General features: G+C 39.1%; 1 protein-coding gene across 1 annotated transcript in view; it reads right to left on the minus strand.

The window, feature by feature from the left end:
- The window catches only part of VIP (vasoactive intestinal peptide), an 80,856-nt gene extending 68,404 nt beyond the window's left edge, over positions 1-12,452 (minus strand). Inside the window, exons 1-5 of the mRNA XM_015409574.1 lie at positions 12,346-12,452; positions 7,232-7,363; positions 6,254-6,358; positions 4,827-4,961; positions 4,220-4,334 (exon numbers count right to left, since the gene is read on the minus strand). Coding sequence (XP_015265060.1) covers positions 4,220-4,334; positions 4,827-4,961; positions 6,254-6,358; positions 7,232-7,363; positions 12,346-12,452 — 594 coding nt within the window. The remainder of the gene's footprint in view (positions 1-4,219; positions 4,335-4,826; positions 4,962-6,253; positions 6,359-7,231; positions 7,364-12,345) is intronic.
- Positions 12,453-12,738: the final 286 nt, after the last annotated feature.

A 12,738-nucleotide genomic window follows, 5' to 3' on the forward strand; every position in this document is an offset into this window, starting at 1 on the left:
CACCTCCTACATCTAACAGGCAGTTGTCTGTCAAGTGCAGCAGCAGTTGCAGGGTGCTTAAAGCCATGAGGGAGCCTGCCCCAGCAGTCTACAAAGAGGTCCTTCAGTAGAGAGAAAAAAGTACGTATGTCTCACTTCATTTTTTACACTACAATCTTCTCCATTAGAATTCCTGCTACAAATGTTACATTTCAAACTTTATATCATCAGTATTATAACTGGATTTATGGAAGTTAAACACCGTAGCAAAGCACAGGTATCAGGCTAGTGGTAAATAAGAAATATAGTCCTTATTGTAAAGCTACTGTTAATATAAAATTGTTAGAGAAAATTATTACCATTGTAGTAGAGATGGGACTATATAGATTTTCCTCTTTTTTGATTATTCATATTTCTCTGGTTTTTATAGGTTTATTATAGATTTAACATTTAATTGGAATGTAATGAAGGCCTGGTAGATAGAAGGCCTCTCTTCTTTGTGGGTCAGGGTATTTTTCCAGTTCATGTTAACAGACAAGACAATAACATTCTTTTGGTACAAAAGAAGGTAGAAGGTTCATGGTTCTAATTGTTTAGGTTACAACTTCATTGTGTCTGGGTCAAAAAGGATCTTTTACTTGGTATCAGAGAAAAACACCTTTGTTTGGGTGAGAACAAGCTTTGGCCGATATGACTTAGGTCAGGTCAAGTAAATATATGACGCTATTGCACAGGCACACCTTTCTTACATTTGACCAATAAGGAGATTTTTATGTAAATGTTGTTTAAGTTTTTGTAACCAATTATGCCTTCTGAATATTATTCTCATGATGATGATGATATGATGATGTCATATTAAGTATTTAACTTCATGTATTTCCTGATTGGGCTCAGAAAGCAGTCAGCTTTGATGGGTCCTTCGGCCTAACTGTTTTCTGTATTTCATTGCAATAAAATACAAGATCTTCCTCCTCATTTTGACTTCAATCTTCTATTTTTGACTGGATATTAATTTGTATAACACCATGACAATACAGAGAATCAGAAATACAATTTATGAAGTGATACCACTATTGACCCAGCTTCCGAAGATCAAAGAAATGTCAGCATCATTTGACTTTTTTCCAAGTAGACTTGAGGCCAGTTTAGACAATGGTTTTTACCACTGGATACTCACAGTATTTTCATAAGTCCTCCTTATGTGGGAGATTAATGTGATTGATTTCATACTTGAAAGATATTTAATCTACATGTGGAGCTGCAAAAATTCCCTACTATTGTTTTATGGCCAGGTGTCATCGTAACCACATGGTCCAATGTGTGGATTAAAAAGGCTTTGTAATTTGACACCAGTTCTTATCTGTGGGCAACATTAACTGAAATTAGGTGTTCGGATGTTCTCCTCAGTCTCAGGATTCAGTTGCTGGAAGGAAGGTTTAGGACTACGGCTGAGACTAAAATCCATTTCAGAGGCCTCATACTGCCTGCCACATAGGGGTTGATGTGGCACATCTCCAGTACCTTCTGCATCTGAAGAGGACTCTCAAAGCTCAGTACGCATAGTCCTTTGAAGAGGTTTACAAGACTAGATCTTATCCAGAGTATGAGCTATCTAATTCAAGCCCAGGATCCCTTGATGTTCATACACTGTTTAAAAAATTTTCAAGTTGTATGTGACCAGATTCCAATGTAATTCAGTCCTAAGAAGGGAAAACTTGAAATTCTGCATAGGGCACAGATGCCTATATTAGTGATATTGTCCAGATATGCTGTTCTGGCATCTGGTATGATTAACTAAAATTAAAACTAATTGGCTGTGCTGTCTGTGTTGCTTATTCCATTTTACATTGCTCTTACTGTCCTATTGTGTAGGTTTGCTTTGAGGGCATCAGAATAAAAAGCAACACATGTTTCTGCTGCTGAAGTCCTCGATGTCTGGCAACTGGAGAGGAGCCAATTAGCTCTTCTTTATTTGCCATTTTGGTCCCTCTTACAGTTAAAGTCCAACTGGGCCTCTGTAACTTCTGCAGCTCATGAAATCACACACAACCCACAGAAAGGGACCAAAATATCTTACTCCTATCAAGGCCTTTTTCTGCTTGTTCCTCTTCTTCACATTTCCAGCAGTGGCATGTAGAATGCACACATATAGATAACTGTTGTTTCATTTAAACTAGAACTGAAGCTAGATAATGTGCTGTTGCACTAAGTGCCCCTGTGACCCTATTATGAATTATAATGCTGCCTAAGTATGAACAATTTTATCTGTATTTGAGCATTTTAATTTCCCTGAATTCAAATCCTGACAACTGTAAGAATCATCAAATGCTGGGGACCACTTGTCTGAATCTACTCGTATTATCTCTAGTATCTGCTGATGACCGTCTTGTGTGCTTTCTACAATGCCTTTCTGACCCACTGGATATGTATCAAATTATCAGCCCACAATCTGAGAATCATGCATATAAACCAGAGCTGCAGCCCTGGTCTGTCAGATGCAGGAGAAGCTTAGATTTGGTTAACCAGAAAAATGTGAAGCAATGAATTGTGGTAAGCTTTTTAAATTTATAATGCCAGTACTTTTATCCTCAGGGACACAGTATCCACTAGGGATGGACACAAATTGCCTCAAGAACTAAAAGGTTGTGATGAATTTTGGCTTGTTCATGGTTCACAAACTGAAGTTTGTGGTAGATCAACCAGCATGAATTTTCCATGAACTTTCAAGCCCTCCTATCTTGGATTATGATTGAGCTGGCATTGCCACATTGGCACTGGGTTCTTCTGGGCTTGCAAATCCCCCCGCTTGGATTGTGATTCTGTGCTTGACATCAGTCCTATTGAGCTGGCATTGACACATGAGCACTGGGTTCTGATGCTTTGATTGCACTGCTACTGCTGGGCACTCTGTACATTGTACTGGTTCTGCTGGGATTGCAATTATGGCCCCTTGCTTGGATTGTGATTGAGCTGGCATTGTCACATTGGCACTGGGTTCTGCTGGGCACTAGTACATTGCACTGGTACTGCTAGGCACTCTTTACATTGTACTGGTTCTGCTGGGCTTGCAAAAATGCCCCCCTTGGTTGAATTGTGATTGAGCTGACTTTGCCACATTGGCACTGTGTTGTGTTGGGCACTAGTATATTGCTCTAGTTCCGCTGGGTTTCTAATACGCACACCCCTTGCTTGGATTGTGATTCTATGCTAGACATCAGTCCTGTTGAGCTGGCATTGCCATAGTAGCTCTGAGTTCTGTTGGGCACTACTACATTTCAGTGGTTTTGTTGGGCTTGCAAAAGTGGTCCCCCACCTCAGTTTTGACTGCAGTTTTTACTATAGAGATTCTCTGGTTTGACCCTAGTGCAATTAGGTTTGCACTGCCACAATGATACTGGTTCTACTGGGCTCACTGCACTGGTTCTGCTGGGCTCACTGCACTGGTTCTGTTGGGCTTGCAAAAATGCCCCTCACTTTCAGTTTCTACTGCAGAGATTCTCTGGGACTTTTATTCTGTTCTGCTGGACTTCTATTGCCCTTGCTTTTTTGCTGTTCCCCCCTCCATTGGAAACTATGGAGGATGGGGGCACCTTATTTGGGGGACCATGACTCAAATGCAATCCAATGACATAAATCCAATCCTCACCAAATTTGTAGGACAGGTAGAGGAGAGTCAGCTGGAGATCCCCTGTGAGTTTGGTGTCTATAGCTTGCACAGGATCTGTTCTATAAACTCCTGAACTTTCTGAACCTGTGTTGTTGCATACCAGGGGCTCTTGGTCAGTCAATACCAGGTCTGCCCTTGAAGGTGACACTGTGGGGGGCATTCTACTTCACCACAAATCACACAAACTGAACCAATTCATTTGGCTCTTAAAAGTTCGTGATGGTTTGTGCCACAAAACGTGAACTGAACCACATTTGCCTGGTTTGTCCCCATTCCTAATATCCACCTAAATTAAATGAGTCAATTTGGGTTTCATGCCTTGGTATCCACAATCTACAACCCAAGTGAGCTGTGCGAATTAGCGGTATCAATATGCTAATTTTCCTCAGGAATCCTTCACAAAGCATTGTACAGTTATTTAAATATACACAATGATCTACCTGAAACATGAGTCCTATGGGACTCATGCAGTTTAGGACTGTCCTGGCAAAGTTCCTTACTGGATCCAAGCTAAAATGTGCATATTTAAGGGTAGGATGACTCCCTAATGATACAAAAGAAATTTTAACTTACTAATTCGAAATGGTTCAGAAGATCATCTACAGTGACACCATCATAGTTTTCTGAGAACACAGGTTCAAGCAATTCCGTTTCATCTGGAAGGTTGGCGTTGTTCAGCTCTTCCTGACTATTGCAGAAGATTAACATAAATTCTGTTAGAGTGGTACATTCATCTTGTAACTATCTCTTTTATTTTATTAAATTTTATTAGTCTTTGTTAAAGTGATAAAGCCTAATTTTACTATGTAGCACAATATATAGTGCTTTTACAGAAAATGGTTTTACTCAAAGCAGAATGCTGAACGTTTTATTTAATGATCTATAAAATTAGGGCTTCAGAACAAGTGGGTTGGTTCTCAAGTTCTTCCTGAAATCATGCTTCATGTACAAAGCATGCAAAAATATACTTGGATCATGATCCCTATTCTTTCTGAACAAAATTCATCTTCTTTCAAGCTATTTTTATTATAAATTGTCCTCAATAGAAAGCCACTAGGAGAAAATGTGGCTAGAGCTTTTCTATATGTTAAAAGGAAGATTGTGTTAATAGCTCATTACTGCTTCAAACTTCTAAAACACTGCTTCTTTTGTGCATTCTGGTGAAGCTCTTTCTTCCTACCCTCTTTTCCCTGTTAAAATAGAGTTCAAATATTTCTGCGCAGCCATTAGCTTTCGGAGGCGGCTATAGTTGTCAGTGAAGACAGCATCTGAGTGGCGCTTGACAGGCATCTCTTCTTCAACGGGGCTGTTATTTCTTGAACATAAAAGAGAGTTGAAATTAATGCCTTATGTTGCAAATCATTCAAAACAATCAGAATTTTAAATTCCACAACTCATATTTCTTATACAAACTAGCTCGTGATAAGTGTATTCTCACTTTTGTTTCACAACCCAAATGTTCATGTCTCTCTGATTTTTTAAAAATTTCTATCTAATTAAATGCCTGTTATGGTCATGCCCAAACTTTTCCCTTGAAGTAAGACTGAATTCAAATGGCCAGGCAGCCATGACAGTTCTCAGGTAACCCTTGGTCAGTCACTTTCTTTCATCTTAATCTCTTAGAGAGGAATGGGAGAGGAGAAAAGTGTATACTGCCCTGAGTTCTTTGGAAGAAGGGCAGAGTAAAAATCAAATAAATCAAAACAAAATATTCTGAAAGGAATCCAGATGTTAGGTATAAGAACACTTCTTCCCCTGCACTAAGTACCATTTCTCAGTGTAGAATCATGGCAGTCACAAAAGTAACCCAAGAAAATTCATTATGTTTCATTAGGAAAGCTATGTGAGTCAAGCAAGCACATCTCATTGATTTCAAACAAAACAAGCATTGCTCAGTACTTGTCAGAGCAAATACCGTTTCAAAGAGATGCCTTCATCCTTTGATTGGCAGCCACTGTGCAAGATGTCAGCTGGAGGCCTTTCCCAATTGTGCTACCTGAGAATGTTCAACAAAGTGTCAGTAAACAAACCTGGAATCTCATCTTATATTCAAAATGAAAATTCAGATGCATACAATTTCATATTCAGCTTTTCAGTTTGATTTTCAGAGATCTGAGGTTGGTTCACTGAAGAATCTTTGGATATCTTATTTTGTTTCCAAGTTTCGTTTGCTTCGTGAAGAATTGCTTCATATTGCTTCATATTGCTTAATAATTTAAAACTTGTATGTAAATTTGTTTTACACTGGGAGAGGTTGGCTGGTTATTTTTCTGATCCATTTCCTATACTGAATTGCTTTTTCATTGTATCAACAAATGTAGAATTTAAACAATGTAACAGTTTAAAGCAGCACTTCTGCCAATAACTCAATACAGATTTCTAACTACACAATTAGGGCTCAAATCAGAGCTTCCTTACTCACTACAGACTGCTTTACCATTGATACAAATGTATAGCAAACATACATACATTCTGAGTCACAGTAAATGACTTTGAATGAGAGTCCTTAAAAGTCAGATGCATAACCTCCTCCGGAAATGAGACTCATTGAAAAACCCATACCAGAGCTGATGACGAAGGAGTTTCTTTTGTCTGCGTGCTACTCACCCAATTCTTTTTCCAATAAGTGATTCCAGATACCTTCGTGCAGAGAGCTGACCCAAAAGTTTGCTGTATCCACTTGTGAAGAGTCCATCAGCGTGTCTTTTGTTTCTATAATGAAGAGTTTTACAGTAAAATTAACTGTGGTCTACCTTCTTAGAATGACATTTTTATGTATTTACTATTTATTTACTTCATTTATATTCCGCCTTTCTCCCCAATGGAGACCCAAAGTAGCTTACATTTTTCTTGTCTCCTCCATTTTATCAGGGGTCATTTCATAGAAAAAGAGCTAGGGGAACTCATTAGCATAACTCATTAGCATATGCCACACCCCCTGACATTATCTGGTAGTGTAGTTTGCAAAATGTCAGCCTCCAATTTTAATGAGCCTTGAGCTTGGTCTGATTCACTTGCCCCATCAAATGGGATTCTGTTTCCTAATCTGATGGGGGGCAGGGGAGAGGAATAAAACAATGTTTGAAAATGCCAGAGGATATGAGAGTCAAGTGAAAAGAACCAAAAAAAAGATTATTAACAGTGTATCTATCATGTGCATATCTTTACTCTGAAACATTTATTTTACAAGTTCATGAAAATGAAGCATTGTGTACTGACAAGATAATACAGAACACGAAGGCTGAGTGTGTGAGAGAGACTGGCCCAAAGTCACCACCAAATTTCCATGGTTGAGTAGGGATTCAAACCTGGGGTTCCCAGGCCTGAGTAGGACACTCTAACCACTTCACCACACAGTTTAATGGTTATAGTTAACCTGGTCATACCTACCCAGTCATTTTATTTACAACAAAAGCTAGCACATATTTTCTAATGTATAATTTCTAGTAATGCAAACGGGGTTACATTAAGTAAAAAAGGAGTGGTCAGAAACCTTCAAAGAACTTACCAACAGCTCCCTTTGCCTTAATTAAATGTGACAGACCTGTGTATTTGCAATGATTATTCGATTTAAAACAAACCTACCTGTCCATAGCTCTGGGGACATCATAATAGAATTTATCATTATCTGTTAGTGTATGCAAAATGTCAGCCTCCAATTTTAATGGAGCTTGGTCTGATTCACTTGCCCCATCAAATGGGATTCTGTTTCCTAATCTGATGGGGGGCAGGGGAGAGGAATAAAACAATGTTTGAAAATGCCAGAGGATATGAGAGTCAAGTGAAAAGAAACAAAAAAAAAGATTATTAACAGTGTATCTATCATGTGCATATCTTTACTCTGAAACATTTATTTTACAAGTTCATGAAAATGAAGCATTGTGTACTGACAAGATAATACAGAACACGATCCAGCTGAAGTGAAGCCCTACTGATTTCAGTGGTAGAGTTTTTTACATGTGATTGACACTAGCATTCAAATAAAAAAGACTTAGAAGGGGCTAACTTTGCTTGTTCACGTCCATAGAAACTGACCTGAGAGAGTATCAGTGTGAAATTGATATTATGATAAATGTACAAGCAGGGAACCTAACAACTTGATTTTCCCTTCGATCATCTTCCCAGTTTGGTGTAGTGGTCAGGAACATGGACTGTAATCTGGGAGAACCGGGTTTGATTCCCTACTCCTCCTCATGCAGCTGCTGGTGTGACCTTGGGTCAGTCACAGTTTCTTTCAGAGCTGTTCTCTCACAAGCAGTTCTCAAAAGAGCTCTCTCAGCCCCACCTGCCTCACAGGGTGTCTGTTATGGGGAGGGGAAGGGAAAGGAGATTGTAAGTCACTCTGAGACTCCTTCGGGTAGTGAAGGGTGGGGTATAAATCCAATCTCTTCTTCTCCTCTTCTTCTTCCCCACACTTTCCCCTCTTTCTGTCCTTCTGGCAATCCCCATATTCTTTCCCATTTCCCTGCTTCCTTCTCTCCCTCCCTCCTTTCTTTTATCTGCTTCCCCATATTTTAGCTTTATTATTTATTTCTTTTATAACTCCACCTTTCTTCTCAATGCAGAACCAAAACATTTTACATCATTCTCCTTGTCTCCATTTTATCCTCATAACAACACTATAAGGTAGACTAGGTTGAGAGATAGTGAATGGCAAGCAGCCACAGAGAGTGGAGATTTGAAGATGGGTTTCCCTGAACCAAACATGACACTGGCTCTCAGCTGTCTCTCCTTCTCTACCCTGGCAGTCTCTCCCTGGGAAAAGTCTGGCCAGATTGTAAAAGTCATGTGATAGCAAGTCAGGTGAGTTGTATGGTGGCTACTGCCACTGGGCCTGGAACAGTCATGCAATTCAGGTTGCTGCTGGGCCCAGGCAAGGTATATGGCATCAAGCCATCCAGGAACCTCTGCCCTACCTGAGTGAGTTGCACAAGTAGCATAGAGTAGCCCACTAGTTGCTGCCTGGCCCTGCCCCAATGGGTTCTCCCTCAAATGCCAAAACAGCCCTGGAAAGCCCCCCCCCCTTTTGCTCATAGAATCTAAGGCTTAATAATTTGGCATGATACAAAGCCTTTTGTCCAGCTGTTGTTCGTGCAAGTAAGAGGTTGTATCAATTTTTCTTTTATACATTTAATTATGTTCCGTGACCTAAAACTGCCATTTTCCAGCCCAGTGATTATGATGAGATAAAATATATGACATGCAAAAGAATACACAATGTCCTTAACCCTGGGAAAAGACCACGTGCCAATATTATTATTATTATTATTATTATTATTATTATTATTATTATTATTATTATTATTATTATTGTTGTTGTTGTTGTTGTTGTTGTTGTTGTTGTTGTTGTTGTTGTTGTTGATAAACATCATCTCTTGGAGTACACAGAGGCATGTAGGGTTTAGATCCAGAATATTAGTCCAGCTAGAATTTTACCAAGTCACTTTTTCCCCCTAAAAGCAGCCAAGCTTGTACAATATTATTATTTTGGGATTCCTTATCAGTGTGTTTTGCCTCAAAATAATGTCTCCACTGAAGACCATTGGGAGCCTGCTTCAGGGAAACTTGCCTTATACTAATGAAAACCTTTTTTCCCATTTAGAGTTGCTCAATCCAGTGCTGAAGAACAAAATTAATTCTTTCCACTGCAAACAGTTCCCCCCACCCCTTAAATCTAAAGAGGCAATGTTGTCAAGGCAAGCAGATTCTCTCTCTCTCTCCAAAATTACACAGGCAGCTTTTTTCTAACATATGTTCATACTTCACTAACCCCTTCCCCCAGCAGTTGCAAAAGTATTCCCAGGATTGCACCATGGGAAAGATATATTGGCAATATTTTAGATATTTATATTATTTGTGAGGTAGATTGCTTTGAAATAAAATTGAACTCTCTCTCTCCCCCTCCCCCTTTCTCTCTCTCTCTCTCTGAATGTGTATGTGACCTTTTATAAGGAAGAAATCATACAGTAAGAATCCTACGCTGAGAGACATGGCCACATTCACATCATTACTACCCAGTCATTACTGAGCGAATGTTGATAAAAGAATGTAATGGGATTTAACAGAATCTCCATCTGCCCAAAGGTATATTTGGCAAAGAGGCAATCTTAATATTATTCTTAGGGTAAAGACTGCTAGAGTTGGCAAATACACAAAGTCTTCTATGGTAAATGTATTTACACAAGGAAGTTCATTCCGCACTAGACAATTAATGACCTCTACACTCATAGCATAATCAGCACTCATTATTCCTCCAGAGCAAGAAAGCTATTCTATTTCAGTCTGAACCACATCTAAAATGGTGGGATATTTCCCCCCAAAGCTTGCACCAGGACAGAAAAACATTGTGTCGGCTCTAGCACGATATTTCTGCTTACAGTAGAGCTTTTGTGAAAGCAGAGATGCAAGAAAAAGACCATGGTGGCCACTTTCACTGAGGCAAACATACTGTATCCCCATCTGCAATTCTGCTTGTGCAAGATCTTGTGCAACCAATTGCTAGGCATCATAACATACAGGGTGCTTTCACACATGCTGAATAATGCAGTTTCAATCCACTTCAGCAACTGTTTGCAAGTGGATTTTGCCATTTCACGCAGTAAAAACCAGTTGCAAAGTGCATTGAAAGTGGATTGAAAGTGTGTTATTGTGTGTGTGTGTGTGTGTGTGAAAGTGTCCGCAGAAAGGAAAGTGCCAGGTGTTAGCACAAGAACTTGTGCAAATGGAACTGTGCAAAGTCCATTCATGTTTCCATTTGTGCATCACTGGATCCAAGCCATTGAATGTGAGTTTTGAAGATAGTGTTATCAAACCATTTTGCTGTCTTAATATGTTGTGTCTGTTTTCACCCTAACCCTGTAGGTTTCTGAAAAATCCATAATGTAAAATGTTTCCATAAAATGAGCTCTAGCTTATATAATAAGTGCTTGAGAAATGTGAAGGGTTTTTTTATTGTTCATGATTTGCAATGTGTAGTTATGATCAAAATAATAATTGTAGACTGTCTGGGATATTTGATCATGGTGCATACCACTTCAGTTAAAGCTAGCTGCCTCTTTGAATGGAATTCCACTCCATCAGTCCTCACCTAATGGTGATCACAGGAATAGATGGAATATCTTTTTGAATGATCAAATTGTTTCTGATAGGCCAATAACATCCTCTAAAGAGCAGTTCAACAAGAGCGCCTTTCATCTTGCCCTGCCACTTCAGTGGCTATTAACAAGCCATCAGAGTGCTTCTGATGCCGGAATTTAGTCGACTGGCACTCACCACTTCTAATGGCTGCAGCAGGGTCCGCATCTAGATTAACATTTTCCATGCTTACACCTAGCTAGTTCACGCTGCCTGTGTAACCAATGATTATGGGGCATGGGTCTGGCTTTATCTCCTTCTGCCATATTTTTGATGTTGTGTTTTATTTTAAAGATTTATAGCCACTGCTGACATAACTTAAAGCTGGATGCTTTGTAATTTTCTACTGGAGAAGGCACAGAAATGGACTTTTTTCAAATACACAAGATCCTATATTTTCAGTTATAAACAAGTTTTATTTTAGCTCATGGTAGTGTTATCTAGTTCTTCTACAAAATGCTAATTTTCAGTGGGGGGAAATGCTGTTTTAAGACAAAACTTACTGGAAAAAAGCAATTGAACACAAAAGTTTGCTGTTAAAATAAATCAAGACTGGCTGTCATTTGAACACAAGTGCATCCATGTTGGATTTGGCCTATGGTTCCTCTAGGCCAGCACTGTATTTCTAGCAGTGGCTGATCAGATGTCACAGGGAACCCCAAGAGCTGAGTGTTAATTTTAAGATAAAGTAGAAGAATCCTCTTCATCAGCAAAGACTGGAATATGTATATAGCTTGATCAGGCTTCTTGTCTGCATAGCATACTTTTCATTTGTATTTGCAAATAAAGTTGAGTGTTATTTTCCTACATGAAAACAAATTTTCATGCACTTAAGACTGTGTTTGTGTCCAAAGAGTACTTTCAGCCCCTTATCTTATTTCTAGGATAGGCCACTTTCAAATAAAATGAAATCTCTCTCTCTTTCTCTGTCTTTCTGTATATGAGTCTTTTCATAAGAAGGAAAACTCAGGAAGTAGAACTCAAGAAGTCTGAGAATCCTACACTGAGAGACTCAGCACAGTAACAACTTTCCTACCCAATCGTTAAAGAATGTAATGAGATTTAACAAAATCTCCTAATACCCACAGATGCTTTGCATTCCATTTGTTAAAGAATGAATCTTATTTTCATTTCAGGTTGACAAACACACTAACTCTCCCATTATAATCATATTTGCACAAGTAGACTGGTTTTTCAAATGCATTGAACTTAACAATTTGATGAATGGTTTGGACTATCTTCCATTAACTCAATTGATCTTTCCCATTTTTCTTTTCCTTTTCTTGTTCAAAGGTCCACTCCACACATAAGGGTGAGTGCCAATGACAGAGACTGAATGCATATATCTATTTAAAGCCATATTAGAAGAGATAAAAACATAGTACTTCCCACCATGGCCAGCCAAGTAAAAGATTTTTGCAGCTCCCATCCCAGAAGGCTTAGATCTGGGCATTGCCAAATATATAGGCATCTGCAAAGCTAGAGGTTTTTTTCTGTTATAGTCTGATTAATCGGGACACTAATTTTATTATCTAGATGAGCACTTTCAAGAGAGTAGCCCTTACCTCATAGCTGAGTAGGATTCTAGAGGAGGTAAAGCAAGAGCTCGTGAGCAGAGGATGCAGAGAAGTATAAAGGAAAGGGGAAGCTGGGAACCACTTCTGTGATCCATCTCTTTGGACCTAAATTGACAAAGATGATACAAAGTTTCTCTCTTACAGTCTTGCATAAACCACCAATACTTAGTAAGGCAATAATGGTGTTCACTTGAATAACATTTTGCTATTCTTTTCTGCACGTATCTGGATGCCCCAGGCTAGCCTGATCACATCGGATCTTGGAAGCTAATCGAGGTCAGCCCTGATTAGTACTTGGATGGGAGACCACCAAAGAAGTCCAGGGTTATTAGGAAGGCAATGGCAAACCATCTCCTTGCCTATCGCCTTGAAAACCCTAAG

This window comes from Gekko japonicus, unplaced genomic scaffold (assembly GCF_001447785.1).
Source record: "Gekko japonicus isolate JY-2015 unplaced genomic scaffold, Gekko_japonicus_V1.1 scaffold1916, whole genome shotgun sequence".
NCBI classification, from domain to species: Eukaryota; Metazoa; Chordata; class Lepidosauria; order Squamata; family Gekkonidae; genus Gekko; species Gekko japonicus.